We start from the raw sequence: 21,725 nt of genomic DNA, 5'->3' as shown, positions 1-21,725 counted from the left end.
GAAGAGAGAGCTAAAGTATGTGAGGAATAAGTTAAATTAAGAGAACTTGAGGAAAGAGCAAAAGATAGAGAAGTTGAGGAAAGAGCTAGAGAACATGAGTTAAGAGAGAGAGAAAAAGAACATGAGCTCGAAAAATCTCACCTTGAATTAGAGAATAAAAAGTTAACTTTTGCACAACAATAATTAGAGGAAGGGGTAATTGAACATCATGCAGCTAGTGCACATATTCCAACACCTAATTTTCCTCCCTTCACAGAGGGTGAAGACATTACTTCATACAATATCAGGTTTGAAAATACCGCTACCCTCTGTGAGTGGCCTGCTGACACTTGGGCTACCAGGTTAGGAATGTTATTTTCTGGTACAGCTTTGAATATCTATGCAACTTTGTCACAGGATATCATATGTAATTATAACCTACTGAAGAAGGCGATCCTTAAAGCATATCAAAAAACCACAAATTCTTATAGGAAATATTTCAGGTATGCCACCTTACAGCCTGGCCAGAACTTTCAGCAGTTACAGGTAACACTCTTTCGTTTGTTCGACTTTTGGATAGAGAGTTCAGGAATTGATCACAGTTATGAATCTCTTAGAGACTTCATGGTTGCTGACCAGTTCCTGACAGCTCTTCCCCACCAAATACGAACATTCATTAGAGAACGTAACCTGATTAAAACTGAGGAAGTTGCTGAGGCTGCTGACTTGTATGCTGAGGCTCACAATTCCTATAAAGACCTAAAGGGATCGAACCTTAAGGGCAATGGTTCACCTGAACCAAAGACCAAGAAGCCTACAGTAGAAAAAAAGTCACCAGCTATTATACCAACATGCCATCAGTGTGGTGGTATCAGACATAAACGTCCAGATTGTCCTTCCAAGAAAATAGAGAAAGTTGGTATATGCTTTGTTGACGGTAATGACCAAGCACCCTTCTGTTCAGGAGCAGTTAATGGTATAAAAGTATCGGACATGTTACGTGACACTGGATGTACGTGCATCGTAATTTCGGACAAACTGTTCCCGTACTTTAAAACCTCTCGTGTGTCCTCTATTCTTTCAGATTACTTGGGTCATGAAAATAATTTCCCTACAATACGTTGTTACTTGAAAACTAAATGGTTCACCGGTTGGACTACTGCGGTACTAGCCCCAATTACTTGTTTTATAATAGTGGGTAACATTAAAGGTGCCGTTCTTCCTTCATAGGTGGATCTTTCATCACCACCCATGGATCTAAGTTTTCCAGCTCCTCTTCCTTGCAAGTTAAATAAGCCCCTTACCAATTCCACACCGGAAGCTGCATTGTCTCGTACTGTTCATTTCGGGGTGGAAACAGATGATACTGCTCTGGATAATGAGGTAGCAGGATCACCTCTCCACTCTTCAGGTGAAAGTAAGGGTATTGCCTCCGGCACTCTCAATGTCTTGATTAGGGCTCAGACCATAACCCTGGCTTCTCCTACCTCCTCTTCTCCCATCGTAAGTCCTTTCATTTTCCCAGATTTTATGTCCAAGGATGACTTTGTCAATATACAGCGTGATTGCCCTTCAATTTTGGATTGTCATAATCAAGCTTTTAACAACAAAGTTATCCACAGGAGATACGTATCTCATAAGTTTGAATACATTAATGGTATCTTATATAAATCTGTATTTAAATTTCATTCTTCAGCGATAGATTATTCCCTCCTTGTTGTTCCTAAACCATGTCGAGAGACTGTTCTTCAAATGGCTCATGATTTGCCAGTGACCAAACACTTCGCCCATCGTAAGACATGGCATAAACTCAATCACACTTATTTTTGGCCAAGCATGTACAGTGGGCCCTCGACCAGCGATGGCATCGATTAACGATAAATCTGACTAGCGATACATTTTATCGCAAAAATTTTGCCTCGATTAGCGCTAAAAAACTCGACCAACACTATTCCTTCCGTCTGAGACGCGTCCACTTCTGGCCAGTGTTTACAAGCCAGCCAGCCACTGCAGTCGCTTCCAAGCATACAATCGGAACATTTCATATTATCACAGCATTTTTAGTGATTGCACCTGCAAAATAAGTCACCATGGGCCCCAAGAAAGCTTCTAGTGCCATCCCTACAGCAAAAAGGGTGAGAATTACTATGGATATGAAGAAAGAGATCATTGCTAAGTATGAAAGTGGAGTGCATGTCTCCGAGCTGGCCAGGCTGTACACAAAACCCCAATCAACCATCGCTACTATTGTGGCCAAGAAAACGGCAATCAAGGAAGCTGTTCTTGCCAAAGGTGCAACTATGTTTTCGAAACTGAGATTGCAAGTGATAGAAGATGTTGAGAGACTGTTATTGGTATGGATAAACGAAAAACAGATAGCAGGAGATAGCATCTCTCAAGCGATCATATGTGAAAAGGCTAGGAAGTTCCATGACGATTTAATTAGAAAAATGCCAGCAACTAGTGGTGATGTGAGTGAATTTAAGGCCAGCAAAGGTTGGTTTGAGAGATTTAAGAATCGTAGTGGCATACATAGTGTGATAAGGCATGGTGAGGCTGCCAGTTTGGACCAAAAAGCAGCTGAAAAATATGTGCAGGAATTCAAGGAGTACATAGACAGTGAAGGACTGAAACCTGAACAAGTATTTAATGGTGACGTCACACTGACAATGTTGTGAAATACGTTAGGAATGTCATAAAGGAACGGGAGGTACAGGCCTCTATGGGCAGATACGTTGTGCGACAGAGGTCCAGTGACTCTCAAGTTGGTCCTAGTGGCATTAACCCTTTGACTGTTTCAGGCCCCTCTCTGAAAATGTCATTCTATGTCGCCAAATATTCAAAAAAAAAAAAAAATTATTTTTTCTTATGAAAATGTTAAGATTATTTTTCTGAGTGTTTTAGTCCAAAAAAAATTTTTTTGCCATCTGTACTTACCGAGATATAGAGCCGTGAAGTTTGCAGAAAATGAGCCGCGTATGGCAACAGCGGCGACTGCCGCTCACCCGGTAAACTTTAGTTTACTTGTAATTGAAGGTTTTTTGTTTTTTTCACTATTTTATTTTTTCACATAACTTATGTGGCCTATGAGACCAAAGTAAGGTGCAATGTATATATATACACTCGTTGTATACAACACAATAAGCACACAAACATAATTATCAATATATTGTTTACAAAACTTGTTTACAAAAACAAACAAACAAACAATTATTATTATTATTCTTATTATTATTATTCTTATTATTATTATTCTTATTATTATTATTCTTATTATTATTATTCTTATTATTATTATTATTCTTCTTCTCCTTCTCCTCCTTCTCCTTCTCCTTGTCTTGTGTGGGAGTGTGTGGCTTATAATTGTTTTGAGTCAGAAGTCGGCAGCTGTCAAAGTGACATATTGTCTCATTAGTCACTACCCCTACTGCCTGTCAAAACAATGGGGTCGGATGCTGCTTCCCCTCCTCCATTCTATCTAATTATCTTTCTCCCTCATTCTATATCTTTCAATCTGTCTCTCTTTCTATCTGTCTGCCTATCTCTGTCTCACAGGTACACATAAATACAAGTATACATAGTGTAAATTACCTAGGATAACCCAAGAAATCCAGACAAAGTGCTATACTCTGCTTGAAGATGTGAGTAAACGTGATGACACAGTCTTGTGGCTCTCTCTGAGACAGAGAGCTAGATGGACAGACAGGGAGCTTGGCAGACAGACAAATAGACAGACAGAAATGTTTGTGTACCAGCAAAAACAAAGGGAGGTGATGGTCATGTAATATTACCCTCCTTTATGCTCATCAAAGTCAGCTCTTATCAGATGTTATCTCCCCTTATCTTGTCACTGTCATGGGGTGGACTTTTTTTTTTCTTGCTTCAAGGGAACAATATTATTACATCTTCTTCTTCCTCCTCCTCCTCCTCCTCCTCTTCTCCTCCTCCTCCTCCTCCTCCTCCTCCTCCTCCTCCTCCTCCTCTTCCTTCCCTCCTCCTCCTCCTCCTCCTCCTCCTCCTCCTCTTCCTCCCCTCCTCCCCCTCCTCCTCCTCCATTGCTTTTGGTCTCAAACTCCTCCAAATCATGAAATTGATCTTCACTGACACTTCCATCTGTGTTAGAGCATCACTTGGGAAGAGAAGAGTCCCAGATTTGCTGGGGAATCACATATTTCTTACCACTAGACATGCTGAAAAATGACAACTGAAATGGCATTCCCACAATGCACCACTGGCTCCCCGATTTTTTTTATATGGTGCACACTGACCATGGAGACCCATTCTCTCACATGTGGGCCTAGCAGCTTTCTCCTGCTTGATTTGAAGCTGCTAGAATTTATGCGTATAAATACGTCAGAAACATTGGCTCGTAAGACGTATTTATACGTCGGAAACAGTCAAAGGGTTAAAAGAAGGGAAGTAACCCCGAAAAAGGACTTGCCACCTCAAGTCCTAATGGAAGGGGATTCCCCTTCTAAACACTAAGACCATCAACACACTCCCCTCTTCCCATCCCATCAATCATCACCAGATCTTCAATAAAGGTAAGTGTCATGTAACTGTGCATGTCTTCTTCAGTTTGTGTGTATTAAAATTAATATTTCATGTGTTAAATTTTTTTTTTTTTCAATACTTTTGGGTGTCTTGCACGGATTAATTTGATTTCCATTATTTCTTATGGGGAAAATTAACTAGACTAACGATTATTTTGACTAACGATGAGCTCTCAGGAACGGATTAATAGCGTTAGTCGAGGGTCCACTGTACTTACAGGTTACAAAGAAGTATAGTTCTTGCAATAGGTGTCAGGTGCTTACTGCACCAAATACATACACTCCTAGTTCCTGTATATTTATTAAATCTAAAACTTCCCTCCTGCAGAAACGAGATACTCCACCATAGAAAAGGAATGTTTGGTCCTTGTGTGGGGTATCTCCAAACTTAAATTTTATTTACTGGGAAAAGGATTTATTTTAGAGAGAGATCACAAACCTTTGATATACCTAGAAACCTTTAAGGGAACCAACAGTCACCTCTTAAGGTGGACATTGGCACTCCAAGCTTTTAAGTTTCATATTGTGTATATCAATGGTTCATCCAATTATTTCTCTGACTGGTTAAGTCGGACAGTCAGTAGAGTTGGTGCCTTACGCGACTTCGTATTTGAACTTTTTCCTCGCCTGTTCTTATACTCCTTGACTATAAGTCTTGGTATGGGGGAGTGTGAGGGAAAAGTTCAACAGATAGGAGTAGCGAGCGAGCATATGGTAACGATAGTTTGATTGCCGGCTGCTTGTTAAGGTAGGGTCGGTCTATCTCCCGCTGTCCCCCCCCTTTCTCCCCACCCCGAAAGGTGACATGTGGGGCTCCGGCCAAACAGTAATCACTCGACTCACAGCTCCCAGCATAACTCTTGGAATGACAGATCAGGTCACCTGCCAACCAACGAGAAGTGTTGAAGGAGACGGACTGAAACCTGTCTTGGGACGTCACTTCATGATCTACCTACCTGATTAATTGTACAGGACACTACCCCTCATCTTTGCAGTGGTAAAGAACCTGCGTTCCTGTCATCTGGACTGACTATTCAAGGCTATAGGCTCTGTAAAGAACTAGTCGTTGGGTTGTCACTCAACACCTGTGACCCCCCCCCATCATCAGCAACGGCTACAATTTCTACAAGACGGTGTCAACCTCAACCAGACACCCCAGTATAACTGTACATAATAGCGTTGAATTCAAATGTCATTTTTCCATTTCATTTTTCATTTTTCTTTCAAGTAGGATGCACCTTCATATTTCAATGTTTTATCTTTGCATTAATAAATAATAAAGTGTTTATCTTTGTGAGTTATTATTTCCTTTTCTATTCATTAATTTTCCTGAGGAGGAGCCAGCCTTGGTAATACTGTCTGAAGTTGTTACAGGGCTGAGTAAGCCTTCACAGTGGGGAAGTAAGAAGGCGGAGGAGCCAGTCAAATATTAAGAACGAGGAGCACTGCAAGGGAGCTAGGTGCCCACAGAGGGTAAGAGCAAGAATGCAAGGGGGGGGAATAATAAAAAAAAATAATGAAGGAACAGAAACACAAGGCAGAAGAAAGACAACCCGGAGGAGAAAGAGGAAAGGGGAAGAGGGAAAAGAAAAAGGAGAAATCAGGTTAGGTCATGGGTGTTCTGAAGTTTGGAGCATTTTACAATGTAGTGGGAAAGGAAGGCATCTACAGAGACGAAGCCAGGACTAAGATTCATACAAGGAAAGTTATGTATTAGGGAGGATTCAACCAGATGGCAACTGTTAAAGTTAGAAGTAGGGAATACAGTTTTAGCAGAAGACCAGTCAGTAGGATGGCTGTGATCTATGATGTGACAGAAAAGAGCATTGTTTGTGTCGGCAAGCCTAACACTACTTTTGTGCTCCCTAAGTCTGTCAGAAAGAGATCTGCCAGTTTCTCCAAAGTATTGAAGAGGACAGGAGGAACAAGAAATAGAGTAGACACCAGGAGCATCAGTAGAGGGAGGAGAGGTATGAACGAGATTAGTGCGAAGAGTGTTAGTCTGGCGGAAAGTAAGCTTGATGTCTAAGGACTGGCTCTTCCGCCTTCTTATTTCCCCACTACTACTTCCTTCCACCTCCACTACTACTACTACCACCGCCGCCGCCGCCGCCGCCGCCGCCGCCGCCGCCACCGCCGCCGCCGCCGGCGCCGCCGCCTCCACCACCGCCGCCACCGCCGCCACCGCCACCACCGCCACCACCTCCCCCTCCTCCTCCTCCTCCTCCTCCTCCTCCTCCTCCTCCTCTTCCTCTTTCTCTTCTTCTTCTTCTTCCTGCCTATATATACCCTTCCTGCTCTCCTTCTCTTTAGTGTGACTTTGTAAATGGTCCAAGTCGGACCAAAACGTCATCGTAAGCTCCTCTCTTCTATGTGTGGGTTATTTGTGTATCATTCCAGTCACGGTATTGTGCCTTTTTTTTTTTTGTTATTTAAGAGATAAACCTGAATTTTTTATATATATATTTTTTTTTATTTTAGTTGGTACACTAATTGTCAGTACATTTGAATAATTTTTACTTGTTTCTTAAAACATCATTTGGCTCCTGAACAATTATTCTATTGAAACAAAATGAATAAACAAATATTTTGAACACAAAATTCAAGAAATATATTTGTAGAATTAAGAAATTTGTGGATGGATTCAAATAATATTTTAGCGGAGATCACCCCAGGAGGCAGCTCAGATGAAAATTTACATACACACGAGCTATTAAATCTCTGCACCAAATTCACTTTAAACCAGCAAATATTAGAGCCTACAAGACTAGAAAATACACCAGACCTCATCTTCACTAACAATGACGATCTGATATGTAATATAACCATATCAAAAACAATACACTCAGATCACAACATAATAGAGGTACAGACATGTATGCACAGGGCTACTGACCAGCAAAATGTGATCAGTCATGAGGGGTGTCTTCACAAAATTCAACTTTAGTAGCAAAAGCGTACAATGGGAATAAGTCAACCATGAAACAAGCTGGGAAGATATACTAAACAACACGGGCTAGAACCTTTTCCTAGAAAAAATTAGCTCTGTGGCTGTTGAGGTTTGCTCAAGGCACATTCCTTTAAGAAAAAGAAAGAGAAGATGTAAACTAGAAAGAGAGAGAGACTTCCTATACAGACAAAGGCGAAGAATTACAGAGCTGCTGAGTGGGGCCAATATATCTGAAATCCAAAAGGAGGCACTGGTCAGAGAAATAGCAAATATTGAACTTAAGCTTAGGGAATCTTACAGGAAACAAGAATCTCAGGAAGAACTAAAAGTCATAAAGGAAATTGAAAAAAAAAGACAAAATATTTCATCTCTTATGTCATCCTGTATTAGGCGATATGGGACCTACACAAATGAGAGCAAAGAAATGAGTGAGATACTAAAGTCCCAGTACACCTCAGTGCTTAGTGAGCTGTTACCCAGACTAAGGGTCGACAATCTAAATGAATTTTTTATGATGCAGACCCAAAATTTGGTCATCTCAAAAATCTCTGATATTATCCTAACACCTTGAGACTTTGAAAAGGCAATAAATGATATGCCTGTGCACTGCCCAGGCCCAGACTCGTGGAACTCCATGTTCATCAAGAACTGCAAGAAGCTCCTGTTACATGCCTGCAGCATTCTATGGAGAGGGAGCATGGACATGGGTCATCCCACACTCACTAAAAACAAATGAGCATAGCACACTTTGCAACTGCAGTAAATCAATTGCAATGAACTATAGACTGATAGCACAAAACATAAAAATCTTTGAAAGGGTTCTAAGAAGCAAGATTGCCAACCACCTAGATACCCATCAGTTACATAACCCAGGGCAACATGGGTTTAGAGCATGTCGCTCCTGCCTGTCTCAGCTACTGGATCACTATGACAAGGCCCTGGATGCTGTAGACTCGTAGAGGATAGACAAAATGCAGATGTATACACAGATTTTGCAAAACCCTTCATCAAGTGTGACCACAGTGTCATAGCGCACAAAATGCATGATAAAGGAATAACAGGAAAAGTAGGTAGATGGATCTATAACTTCCTGACAAATAGAACACAAAGAGTAATAGTAAACAGAGTAAAGTCTGAGGCAGCTATGGTGAAAAGCTCTGTTCCACAAGGCACAGTACTTGCTCCAATCCTATCCCTCATCCCTTCATCTGACATAGACAGAGATGTAAGCCATAGCTCTGTGTCTTCCTTTGCAGATGGCACCCATATTGCCATGACAGTGTCCTCCATCAAAGACACCACAAGTCTCCAAGCATACATCAACCAAATCTTCAGATCTTCAAAACTAGGGAGGGCAAACCCATGATGATTCTCTTCAAATCGTATGTTCTCTCTAGGCTGGAATATTGCTTCACACCAATGGCCCCTTTTAAAGCAGGCAAAATTGTAGGCCTAGAGAATGTACAGAGAATTTTCACAGCACATATAAGCACGATAAAGCACCTAAACCACTGGGAACAGTTGAAGTCCCTTGATTTGTACTCCCTGGAATGTAGGCGAGAAAGATATAGTATACACTTGGAAAATCCTAGAGGGACTAGTCCCAAATTTGCCCATGAAAATCACTCCCTTCAAAAGCTAAAGACTGGACAGGAGATGCAACATCTTGCCAATGAAAAACAGGGGTGCCTTGAGTATGCTAAGAGACAACACAATGAGTGTCAGGGGCCCAGTACTGTTCACCTGCCTACCAGCATGGGGGCACAGTTCTGCTAATCCGCTAACTGCTAATTAGCAGAACTAACTTTTTGTTTAGCAGATTAGCTTTTTCGCTAACTTCGGAAACTGTTAGTGGACCAATTAACTTCCGCTAAATAAAGTTCTGCTAACTTTGAGTCTGCTAAAAAAAAAACTCATACGTTGTAGATAGTCAGAAAGCAATGCCTTTTCAATGGTGCATGTGTTTGTTCCTGTCTGTTGTGGGCGTTTCTCCAACAGTCAGTCAGTCACACTATTGGCTGACTACATGTAAACATGACTTGTCAATGTAGCAGCAGCAGCATCTGAGCAGCATTGTTATAAGAAATGGTATGGTGATACTGACAAGATGTGGAAAATGACACTTGTATACAGTTCAGGACATTTACTAAAGGAAACATTTTGCCACGAGTGGTTTTTTCAGTCCTAATACAGAGAAAACTAAGAAAATGAGTATGTATACGTAGTGGTAGGAGTCAGATGGAGTGACGTGTGGGTAGAGGTGGTAGTGATGGTAGTAGTAGTAGTGGAACTAATATGGTGAGATGTGTTGGGTTAGTAAATACCTTTGTAACTTGTCATGATTGTGACTAGACCTACCTGGAGTTCATTACCTTTGTAAATTGTGAGTTCATTACCTTTGTAAATTGTGAATTCATTACCTCTGTAACTTGCTCAGCTATCAAAACTTTGAGGCCCAGTCCCTGGACCAATTATGTACCTCTGTAATCTTTTGACTACCGCCCACAGGATGGGTATGGGGTGCATAATAAACATATTAAACTTAACTTAGAGAAGGACCTGTTGATATGTTACAGTCGTCTCCAGAATGGGTAATAACCTGTTCATTAGTATCTCAAAATTGCTAATCAATGGGATATTACCCATTCTGGAACTGCTGTAACATGATACCAACAGGTCCTTCTCTAACTCAACCCGTCTCACCATATTAGTTCCACTACTAATACTACTGTCTCTACTACCTCTACCCACGCATCACTCCACCTGGCTCCTACCACTATATACAGTGGTACCTTGACTTACGAGTGCCTCACTTAGGAGTTTTCTGAGTTACGAGCTGTCGCTCGGTCGATTTTTCGCTTAAAGTTGAGAGTCAAAATCTGAGTTACGAGCAAGCCATAGATACGCCGCCACATGCAGGAGATACCAAGGAAATATCACAAACCTCGATAATAACCAATGTGTAACATCCTTTCAATTTTGATACTGTTGGTAGTGTCATCCTGCCAGAATATTCTATAACGTATGCCCTAAGTAAAGAGAAACAATTCTGGAACATGTGTAATACATGTTCGGCAGGCCGACTGGTTGGGTGGCCAGCTCGATGGCTGGTTGTCTGTCTGTATCTATCTCTGTCTCTGTCTATCTGTGTTTCTATTTCTGACTCTGCATGTCTCATTGTTGTGTGTAGGGAAATGTATATTTCATGTAGAAAAATTATTTTGTTTAATACTTTTGGGTGTCTGGAATGGATTAATTGGATTTCCATTATTTCTTATGAGGAAAATTAATTCAGATTAAGTCAGATTCAGTATAAGACACTCTCTGGAACGGATTAATTACATTATCCGGGGGTCCACTGTACAGTGGACCCCCGGTTAACGATATTTTTTCACTCCAGAAGTATGTTCAGGTGCCAGTAGTGACCGAATTTGTTCCCATAAGGAATATTGTGAAGTAGATTAGTCCATTTCAGACCCCCAAACATACACGTACAAACGAACTTACATAAATACACTTACATAATTGGTCGCATTCGGAGGTGATCGTTATGCGGGGGTCCACTGTATTTGAAAATAGCACTCATTTCGTTATCGTCATCTGCATAAGAACTTTCTGTGAGTAAGTGGGTCAACAATAGAAATGTTTTATTTTACTTGCATTTTGTCTATGTTTACAGTTTTTAGCAATGTTTATTTTTTGCCTTTTCCGTCAATTATGAATAAGTTTCTGCTCGGTAATCTCTCCGAGTGAATTATATTTCCTTTGTAGTGACATATGCTGTTTTTCAGTAATTCATTAAACCTTAATCTTTTGTGCATTATTCAGTGTTTTTTTTAATATTTGACCTTGTGGGTTTCCTCAGTAGAACATATTTTCTACATGCCTTGTTTGCCTCTTTTTTTTTTTTTTATCTTTATCATGCACTGCTGTGGGTTATGAGTTCTCATAACCATTTGCCTAGAAATGTTTGATTGTTCTTTGTAAATGTTGTCACAGGAAATTCTGTTATTATTGAAGCTAAATTTACTGAATATCCATTCATGTTGATTATCTATTTCATATTTCTACACGTAGCTATTGCTTATCTTTACTTCAGTGATTCTGTTATGTTCTGGATTGTTAAGTCTTTGAGTAGTTTCTCACTGCTTATAATGATCAAATTTTGTGATTTTTGTTTTTTGTTTCTAGTAGGTTATGTTATTTATTGAGTCAAAGTGAATTTTTGCAGAGCCCTATTTGCTGTCTGGTATTTGTCAGTTGTACTAATATGCTGTCTGATGACACAGTAGTTGAGGCTTTTTCTGTAAGAAATGTAATGAAATATTGAAGGAGTATTGAAAGATTATAGAAGAGGAAATATTTTAAGAGATATCTATTATTAGAATGCTTGAGTGTGTTGCAGATTCAATCCAGAATGACATTGTTAATAAACCACTAACCCTTAAACTGTCCAAACGTAGATCTACGTTCAAGTGCGTAGCGCTCTGACCTTGATTTTCCCCATTTGAAAGCATTTAAAAAAACGTAGATCTACGTTCAGAGCCTGCCGCACGTCAACATATATTTACATTTGGACAGTTTCAGGATTAACCCTTTCAGGGTCCATGCCATAGATCTATGGCTTTACATCGAGGGTCCAAACCATAGATCTACGCCAAAATTCCAGCGGCGTCAAATTTAGCACAAGAAGGCTGGTAGTCCTACATCTGAGAGAATGGATCTGGGTGGTCAATGTGCGCACTTTAGAAAAAATCTGGATGCCTGCATGGCATTGAGGGAATGCCGTCAAAGTAGCTTTGTTCACTATGCCTGGCGGCAAGGAAGCTCTCACTCCCCACTCACTCTCCTGGCGAATTCTGACTCTCCTCTTCACAACTTACAGTTCTAAGACTGATAGAAGTGGATCTGAAGAGGAATTCTATACAGTGGACCCTCGCATACCATACGCATCGCATACCGTACAATCCGCATACCGGTCGCTTTTTTCGCAAAAATTTTGCCTCGCATACCGCCCAAAAATCTGCTCACCGCTCTTCGTCCGAGATGCATCCAATGTGCGGCCTGAGCCATGCTCACATGTTCCGCCGGTGGCATTGTTTACCAGCCAGCCTCCGCGGTAACATCCAAGCATACAATCGGAACATTTCGTATTATTACAGTGTTTTGGGGGATTTTTTCTGGAAAATAAGTGACCATGGGCCCCAAGAAAGCTTCTAGTGCCAACCCTACAGCAATAAGGGTGAGAATTACTATAGAGATGAAGAAAAAGATCATTGATAAGTATGAAAGTGGAGTGCGTGTCTACGAGCTGGCCAGGTTGTATAATAAACCCCAATCAACCATCGCTACTATTGGTGGTACAGCTGCTGATGCTGCTGTACCACCGTCAGCTGCTGCTGCACTGTCAGCTGCTGCTGCTGTTGTACCACCGTCAGCTGCTGCTGCTGTTGTACCACCGTCAGCTGCTGCTGCTGCTGTAGTACCGTCTGCTGCTGCTGTAGCATCGTCTGCTGCTGCTGTAGCATCGTCTGCTGCTGCTGTAGCATCGTCTGCTGCTGCTGTAGCATCGTCTGCTGCTGCTGTAGCATCGTCTGCTGCTGCTGTAGCATCGTGTGCTGCTGCTGTAGCATCGTCTGCTGCTGCTGTAGCATCGTCTGCTGCTGCTGTAGCATTGTCTGCTGCTGCTGTAGCATTGTCTGCTGCTGCTGTAGCATCGTCTGCTGCTGCTGTAGCATCGTCTGCTGCTGCTGTAGCATCGTCTGCTGCTGCTGCTGTAGCATCGTCTGCTACTGCTGCTGTAGCATCGTCTGCTGCTGCTGCTGTAGCATCGTCTGCTGCTGCTGCATCGTCTGCTGCTGCTGCTGTAGCATCGTCTGCTGCTGCTGCTGTAGCATCGTCTGCTGCTGCTGCTGTAGCATCGTCTGCTGCTGCTGCTGTAGCGTCGTCTGCTGCTGCTGCTGTAGCGTCGTCTGCTGCTGCTGCTGTAGCATCGTCTGCTGCTGCTGCTGTAGCATCGTCTGTTGCTGTTGTACCACCGTCAGCTGCTGCTGCTGCTGTAGCACCGTTGTTGGTGTGGCTTATTGAGAATACCAAGAAACAATTAACCCCAGAGGATTTGCCACCCAGGATAACTCAAAAAAGTCAGTGTCATCGAAGACTGTCTAACTTATTTCCATTGGGGTCCTTAATCTTGTCTCCCTGGATGCAACCCACACCAGTCGACTAACACCCAGGTGAACAGGGAAAAATGCCTGGAACTAGTGCTCATATTGGTGAATTTAAAGCCAGCAAAGGTTGGTTTGAGAGATTTAAGAATCGTAGTGGCATACACAGTGTGATAAGGCATGTTCTGGAAGAAAATGCCAAACAGGACTTACAGTACTCAGGAGGAAAAGGCACTCCCAGGACACAGTGTCTCATCAGTCATTGCTGCATCTTCAGTAAAGGTAAGTGTCATTTATTCTTCATTTAGTAGAGTAGTACATGCACAATATATATTGTGCATGTACTACTCTACTATTGTGCATGTATCCTTCTCTTTGTGTGTAGGAAAATGTATATTTCATGTGGTAAAAATTTTTTTTTCATACTTTTGGGTGTCTTGCACGGATTAATTTGATTTCCATTATTTCTTATGGGGAAAATTCATTCGCATACCGAACATTTCGCATAACAACCAGCCCTCTTGCACGGATTAAGGTCGCTATGCGGGGGTCCAATGTAGTTTTGAACCATATGGTACCATTGTACTATATGGTACAATGGTACCATATGGTACAATGGTGCCATGTCATACAATGGTATCATATGGTACAATGGTACCATATGGTATAATGTACCATATACAGGTCCTCCATCACAAATCCGGCATCATTGGGACCTGTAGTGTGCCAGATTACTGAGTTTGCCGAATTACAGAATGGTTAAGTTAGAATACACTTAATAAAATTAACCAACTTGACTTAAACAGTTCATTGAACATCGGCAAAAATCGAACATTTCCGCTACTTTGAGCTCAATTTCAAGGTACTTTTCATCATGAAAGCAATCAAAATCATGTCTGTTTCTGTAATATATCTTCCATTCTATCAAATGAGTCCAAAAAATGAGAATACAACCATAAAAACCATACAAAAATATACTGCAAATAGGCGGCTAATGACTGAGAAGTTACCTCCCTTATTTATCGTCCGTCTTTTTTATTTTTGTTGTACATTAAGAAGCATCTTTCCATCATACATTGCCCAAGTTTCAATGAGATAGCCCAACAAACAACCGAGAGAAAAAAAAAATATTTACCAAAAATCATATATGGCAAGCCGAAGCCAGGTACTGGAAATAAGTCACTTTGTCTGACTTTTCTGGGTTATCCCAGGTTCTCTATACATACACTGCTATGTATGATAATCTATGTAACTGTATTTGTGTATATCTGAATAAACTTATTTACTTCTAGTCTGTCAACTGAGTACAAGAAACCGCCCATTCACTTATTTCAACTACCCAATAAAGTGGCCAGAAATTGGCAATTTGGCCGATTTCACACAAATTTCAACAGATGCCAATTTCAAAATAGGATCCAGAATAAACAATGTAGACATTCCTGGCACTAAAATAACATTTTCTCTGTTCATTAGTCACGGCTCCAGGTCCCTCTTATATTACTCTTGCTTACCATTTGGAATTTTTATTCAGAAAAAAAAAAAAGATTTACTGTTATGCAGACTACTGCATTATTGTAATAATTGTATAAATAATGTCAATCCATTCTTGACTCCGTACTGGAATTTGGACTGGCAGGCGGACAGGTATTGGACGGTGACATCATTTGTTTACTCTTGAGCTTCGCTTAAGAATAGAACATTTTCGCTACTGTGAGCACAATTTCAAGGTACTTTTCGTCATGAAAGCAATCAAAATCATATCTATTTCTGTAATATATCTTTCATTCTATCAAATGAGACCGAAAAGATGAGAATATAACCATAACAACCATACAAAAATATACCGCTAAGCTGCCGCTAATGGCTGAGAAGTGAACTCCGCTATTTATGGTCTGATTTCTTTCATTTTTGGTGTACGTGAAGAAGTATCTTTCCATCATACATTGCCCAAGTTTGAATAAGATAACCCAACAAACAACTGAGAAAATAATATAATAATAATAATAATATCTTTATTTGCTACACGTACATGTACAAGGTATACAGTCCTAGCTGACATCAGTGACATACTACTGTATAGAAAGGCACTTGTTATGCTGAGTATTTCAAGAAAATTAGGTCAGTGTCCCAGGATAACACCCACACTAGTCGGCTAACACCCAGGTACCCATATACTGATGGGTGAACATAGACAACAGGTGTAAAGAAACACGCCTAATGTTTCTACCCTGGCTGGGAATCGAATATTTACCAAAAATCATATATGGCTAACCCAAGCCAGGTACTAAAAATAAGCCACATTGACTTTTTTGGGGTTATCCTAGGTTCTCTACACATATGCTGCTATGTGTGATAATCTATAGAGAGAAAATAACTTTTTTGTTTCATGTTTATGGTGGAGTACGAGTGTATATCATAGTTAGCCCTGTGCTATACTCTGTTTTCTCTAATATAAGCCCCCAAGACAAGGATAGGAGAATAGTATTTGTTTACCATATCCTCTTCATAACTCTCGAACTGCTCAGTGTTACGCCAAATATTATTCATTCTGGAGTATTTAACATGTTTTATGTTATTTATATTGTTTCTTATGTCATATTAGATCAGTTGTGATAGGCAAATAAGCTGTAGTGTTGATATTAGCATAATAATAAAGCATATTCTCCTGCTTCATGAGTCTGAGCTCATGGCAACCGACAGTGGCTTCAAAGCCACCTTATCTTTAATGGATAATGTACTGTGTAGGTGCTTTACATAATGAGAAGCATTTCTTTTATTCACTGGAACCATGGCTAGGGCTAAAAGTAAGCAGGTTAAAACAATAAATGGAGAAAAAGAAATTGGAATGACTTATGCAGCAAGTAGCACCACCGAACAGTACCAGCAGGTTGGTGTGGCGACCCTGGAAATTTGAAATTATGCTAGCCAAAATTAGTGCAGAATAACTAAAGGAACCGAATAACTGATTGCCGGATTTGTGATGGCAGACCTGTAGTACATTGTACCATATGGTACATTATACCATATGGTACATTGTACCATATGGTACAGGGTACAGGGACCCTAATGGAAAAAAGTCTGACTGAGTTATTTAGGTTATCCTAGGTTCTCCAAACATATGCTGCTTTGTATGATAATCTATGTAACTTTATTCGTGTATACCTAAATAATCTTATGATGCCACATCTGCTTGAGTAAGTTTATTCAGGTGTACACAAATACAGTTACATAGATTATCATACATAGCATCATATGTATAAAATCCTAGGATAACCCAAAAAAGTCAGGGTGACTTATTTCCATAGGGATCCCTGTATCTTTACCATATGGTGTCCTGTACCATATGGTACCCTACACCATATGGTACCCTGCACCATATGGTACCCTGCACCATATGGTACCCTGCACCATATGGTCTCGGTAGTAGTAACCAGTTACCAGTAACCAGTGTACCAGTAGTTGACTCATTACCAACCGTCTCTGCCTGAGTCACTGTCTATTCATATTGTGCTGACCACAGCAGTATTCAAAGACCCCCTCACATATGGGTACTGTGGGCGGCCAGTCAGTTATACGAGAGTGAGCAAGAGAGGCAGGATCGGCTGTGGCGCCCTTCCACATACTTCAGTTACAATATACGTACTTCCAGCCTACGTGAGTATTTTTACCCAATCCACATGTTCGAACTCCCACATGACAATGGTACCCTGCACCATATGGTACCCTGCACCATATGGTACCCTGCACCATATGGTACCCTACGCCATATGGTACCCTGTACCATATGGTACTCTGCACCATATGGTACCCTCCACCATATGGTATCCTGTACTGTATGGTATCCTATACCATATAGTACAATGTACTATATAGTACCCTGTAACATATGCTGCCATGTACCATATGGTCAGTTGGAGATGTTGATGCCACCAGGCACCAGCCAAGACTGAGTGAGTGATGACACAAGCTAGCTACTGACTCCGCAGTTTCCAAGACAAAGTGGTTTGTCATCCACCTCAAGGAACATGTCAAGTGGCTGTACATTTGTAAATATATAATAGGACATTACTAATACAGTGGACCCCTGGTTCGCGACATTAATCCGTTCCTGAGAGCTCGTCGTAAACCAAAATTATCGGAAAGCGAATCAATTTTCCCCATAAGAAATAATGGAAATCAAATTAATCCGTGCAAGACACCCAAAAGTATGAAAAAAAAAACTTTTACCACATGAAATATTAAGTTTAATGCAATAGAATAATTACAATAACAACAATAAGAATAGAGTAATAACAATAGAATAATTGACACTTACCTATAATGAAGATCTGGTGATGATTGATGGGATGGGAGAAGGGGAGAGTGTGGATGGTGTTAGCATTTAGAAGGGGAATCCCCCTCCATTAGGACTTGAGGTAGCAAATCCTATTCTGGGGTTACCTCTCCTTTTCTTTTAATGCCACTAGGACCAGGTTGAGAGCACTGGACTTGTCGCACAACATATCTGTCCATAGAGGCCTGTACCTCTCGTTCCTTTATGACTTTCCTAAAGTGGTTCACAACAGTGTCATTGTACAGGTTGCCAACACGGCTTGCAGAAGCTGTCTGAGAGTGATTTTCATCAAAAAAGATTTGCACTTTAAGCCACATTGCACACATTTCCTTAATCTTTGAAGTAGACAACTTCTTCAATTTCTCTTTCCCCTCCTCCGGAGCAGTTTCCTCAGGTCTTGCCTCATGCTGTTGAAGATGATCTAGCAGCTCATCAGTGGTTAGTTCGTCATTGTCCTCCATCAACTCTTTCACATCCTCCCCACTAACCTCCAACCCCAAGGACTTCCCCAATGCCACAATGGATTCCTCAACTGGCATAGGCTTCTCAGGGTTAGCCTCAAACCCCTTGAAATCCCTTTTGTCTGGCCACAGTTTTTTCCAGGCAGAGTTCAAGGTCCTCTTAGTCACTTCCTCCCAAGCCTTACCTATTGTTTACACAATTGAGGATATTAAAGTGATCCTTCCAAAACTTCTTTAGAGTCAATAGAGTATCTGTGGTCACTTCAAAGCACCTTCCAAGCATAGCTTTTGTGTACAGTTTCTTGAAGTTGGAAATGACCTGCTGGTCATTGGGCTGCAGGAGAGGAGTGGTATTAGGAGGCAAAAACTTGACCTTAATGAAACTCATGTCCCCAGAAAGTTGCTCTGCCAAGTCTGTAGGATGACCAGGGGCATTGTCTAATACCAGGAGGCACTTAAGGTCTAATTTCTTTTCAATTAGGTAATTTTTCACATTGGGGGCAAATGCATGGTGTAACCAGTCATAGAAAAAGTCCCTAGTGACCCATGCCTTACTGTTTGCCCTCCACAGCACACACAAATTAGCCTTGAGGATATTCTTTTGCCTGAACGCTCTGGGAGTTTGAGTGATGCACCAATAAAGGCTTCACTTTGCAATCGCCATTAGAATTGGCACACATCAGAAGAGTAAGCCTGTCTTTCATAGGCTTATGTCCTGGGAGTGCCTTTTCCTCCTGAGTAATGTAGGTCCTGCTTGGCAATTTCTTCCAAAACAGGCCTGTTTCGTCCCAATTAAACACTTGTTCAGGTTTCAATTCTTCAGCCTCTATGTACTCATTGAATTCATGCACATATTTTTCAGCTGCTTTGTGGTCTGAACTGGCAGCCTCACCATGCCTAATCACACTATGTATGTCACTACAATTCTTAAATCTTTCAAACCAACCTTTGCTGGCCTTCAATTCACTCACATCACCACTAGTTGCAGGCAATTTTTTTACCAAATCGTCATGCAACTGCCTGGCCTTTTCACATATGATCGCTTGAGAGATGCTATCTCCTGCTATCTGTTTTCATTTATCCACACCAATAACAGTCTCTCAACATTTTCTAACACTTGCGGTCGCTGTTTCGTAATCACAGTTGCACCTTCTGCAAGAACAGCTTCCTTGATTGCCATTTTCCTGCTCACTATAGTAGAGATGGTTGATTGGGGTTTACTATACAACCTGACCAGCTCCGACACACGCACTCCACTTTCGTACTTTGCAATTATCTCTTTCTTCATTTCAACCCTTGGTCACGAAGGGTTGGCACTAGGAGCTTTCTTGGGGTCCATGGTGACTTATTTTGCAGAAACAAGCACTAAAAACAGTGATAATATGGATAATATGGAATGTATCCTTAGATGCACGCACACTGGCTGGCTTGTAAACACTGGTACACACGGGGAAGTTCAGGCCACACATTGACACGTCTCGTACAAATCACATCGCATACCGGTTTTGTAACGGGAACCTAGGCAAATTTTCTGCGATATAATGCATCGGTTACCGGATTTATCGGATACCGATAGCATCGCGAACAGGGGGTCCACTGTATACAACATTTTTGCATATTTTTGTTGTAAACAATTATTGTAAATGAAATAATTATGAAAATATTAGTGTGTTTATTGTGTTGAATACAACAGTACTATATATTACCATATGGTACAATGTACCATGTGGTACAATGAACCATATGGTACAAAGAACCATATGGTACAATGTACCATATGGTACCATTGCACCATATGGTACCATAAGGTACTATTGCACTATATGGTACCATTGTATCATGGTACCATTGTACCAAATGATGCCATTGTTCCATATTCTACCATATGGTACCATTGTATCATATGGTGCCATTGTACCATATGGCACCACTGTACCATATGGTACCATTGCACCCTATGGCACCATTGTACCATATGGTACTATATGGTACCGTTGTATTCAACACAATAACCGCACTAATATTTTCATCATTTTGTTAACAATAAACTTGTAAACAAATTTTGTAAGCAGTATAATGATAAACAAATTAGTGCAGTTATTTTGTTGAATACAATGAGTGTACACTTGTACAATATACATTATATTGGTCTCACAGGCCACAAATGTTACTGGAAAAAGAAAAAAATTAGGAAAGAAAAGAAGAAAGTATAAAAAGCGTAAAATAAAAAAATGCGATTTTGCTGAAGTCGCTGATGTTGCTGCCACCCGGTCATTTTGGGTCAACTTCCCGCTGCTGTATCTCGGTAAGTACTGATCAGAATTTTTTTTTGTATTTTATTACCTTCACAAAAATATTATCTATAATTCTGTAAGAATTTTTTTTTTTTTTTCAGATTTTGGCCTTGGACCCTGAAAGGGTTAATATGAAAATCTTTTGAAATTTTCAGTTTGGTCATTATGTGGAAGAAGTAAAGCCAGTGATGAAGAAGGAAGGTCCTCCAGCCTGGGAGGTGACCATTACAAACATCGAGTCCAAGAAGACGTACACAACCACCTGTGATGCTCTTCTTGTTTGTAATGGGTAAATAAATCTTGAATTTTTTCAAACTTGGCTGTACTCTGCTATTTAGTCTTATTGTTAATATACTTGTGGAGAAAATTTCGAAAAATTAAGTCCATAGAGCACCTGGAAAATGGGAGGTAATCATTATTGATCACATGAAACAACCAGTTCTCCAGTTAAAACTTTTTTTTTTTTTTTTTTTTTTTTAGACAAATTGCCATTCGTGTTTTTTTATACACTCAAAATTTTTTAGATTATATTTCGAATCCTCAGTTAGGGTATGTAAGAGTTGTTTGGATAATGAATATAATATAATAAAAATGGGTGGCTTTTGTTGTAAAATCTGAAGAGTGCATTTTCATACAAGTAGCAAAAAAGTTGGATAATTGGGCAGGAAGAAGGGGTAGGATAGCTTAAATTTGTTTGAAGATGAGCACTTTGCTATCATCAGGTTAGACCCCCTCCCCCCCTTCTTTCTTTTCCTTTTCCTTGTCATGAGATGTCTCAGCTCCTGGCCTCCCATTTTGACTGTGAAGTGAGATTCAAAATATGTTTATTTGTGGAATCATAATGATACATTACGTACACTGTGGCACTCACTGACTATATTAACACATCCTCTGGTGACTAACTATTAACACATCACCACTTGGTGACACACACAATCTGAAAGTGAAATCAGTGCCAGAATTGTGAGAAGGCATAGAGCTTGGTGTA

At 40.6% G+C, this 21,725-nt stretch overlaps 1 protein-coding gene across 2 annotated transcripts in view; it reads left to right on the top strand.

Moving 5' to 3' along the window:
* Window positions 1-21,725, top strand: part of LOC138855166 (senecionine N-oxygenase-like) — a 229,085-nt gene that overhangs the window by 165,517 nt on the left and 41,843 nt on the right. For both annotated transcript variants that reach the window (XM_070102898.1, XM_070102899.1), the window contains exon 4: window positions 20,893-21,026. In XM_070102898.1, coding sequence (XP_069958999.1) covers window positions 20,893-21,026 — 134 coding nt within the window. The remainder of the gene's footprint in view (window positions 1-20,892; window positions 21,027-21,725) is intronic.

The sequence above is a fragment of the Cherax quadricarinatus genome, chromosome 83 (genome assembly GCF_038502225.1).
Source record: "Cherax quadricarinatus isolate ZL_2023a chromosome 83, ASM3850222v1, whole genome shotgun sequence".
Taxonomy (NCBI): Eukaryota; Metazoa; Arthropoda; class Malacostraca; order Decapoda; family Parastacidae; genus Cherax; species Cherax quadricarinatus.
This window is presented reverse-complemented; position numbering and strand designations above follow the sequence as displayed.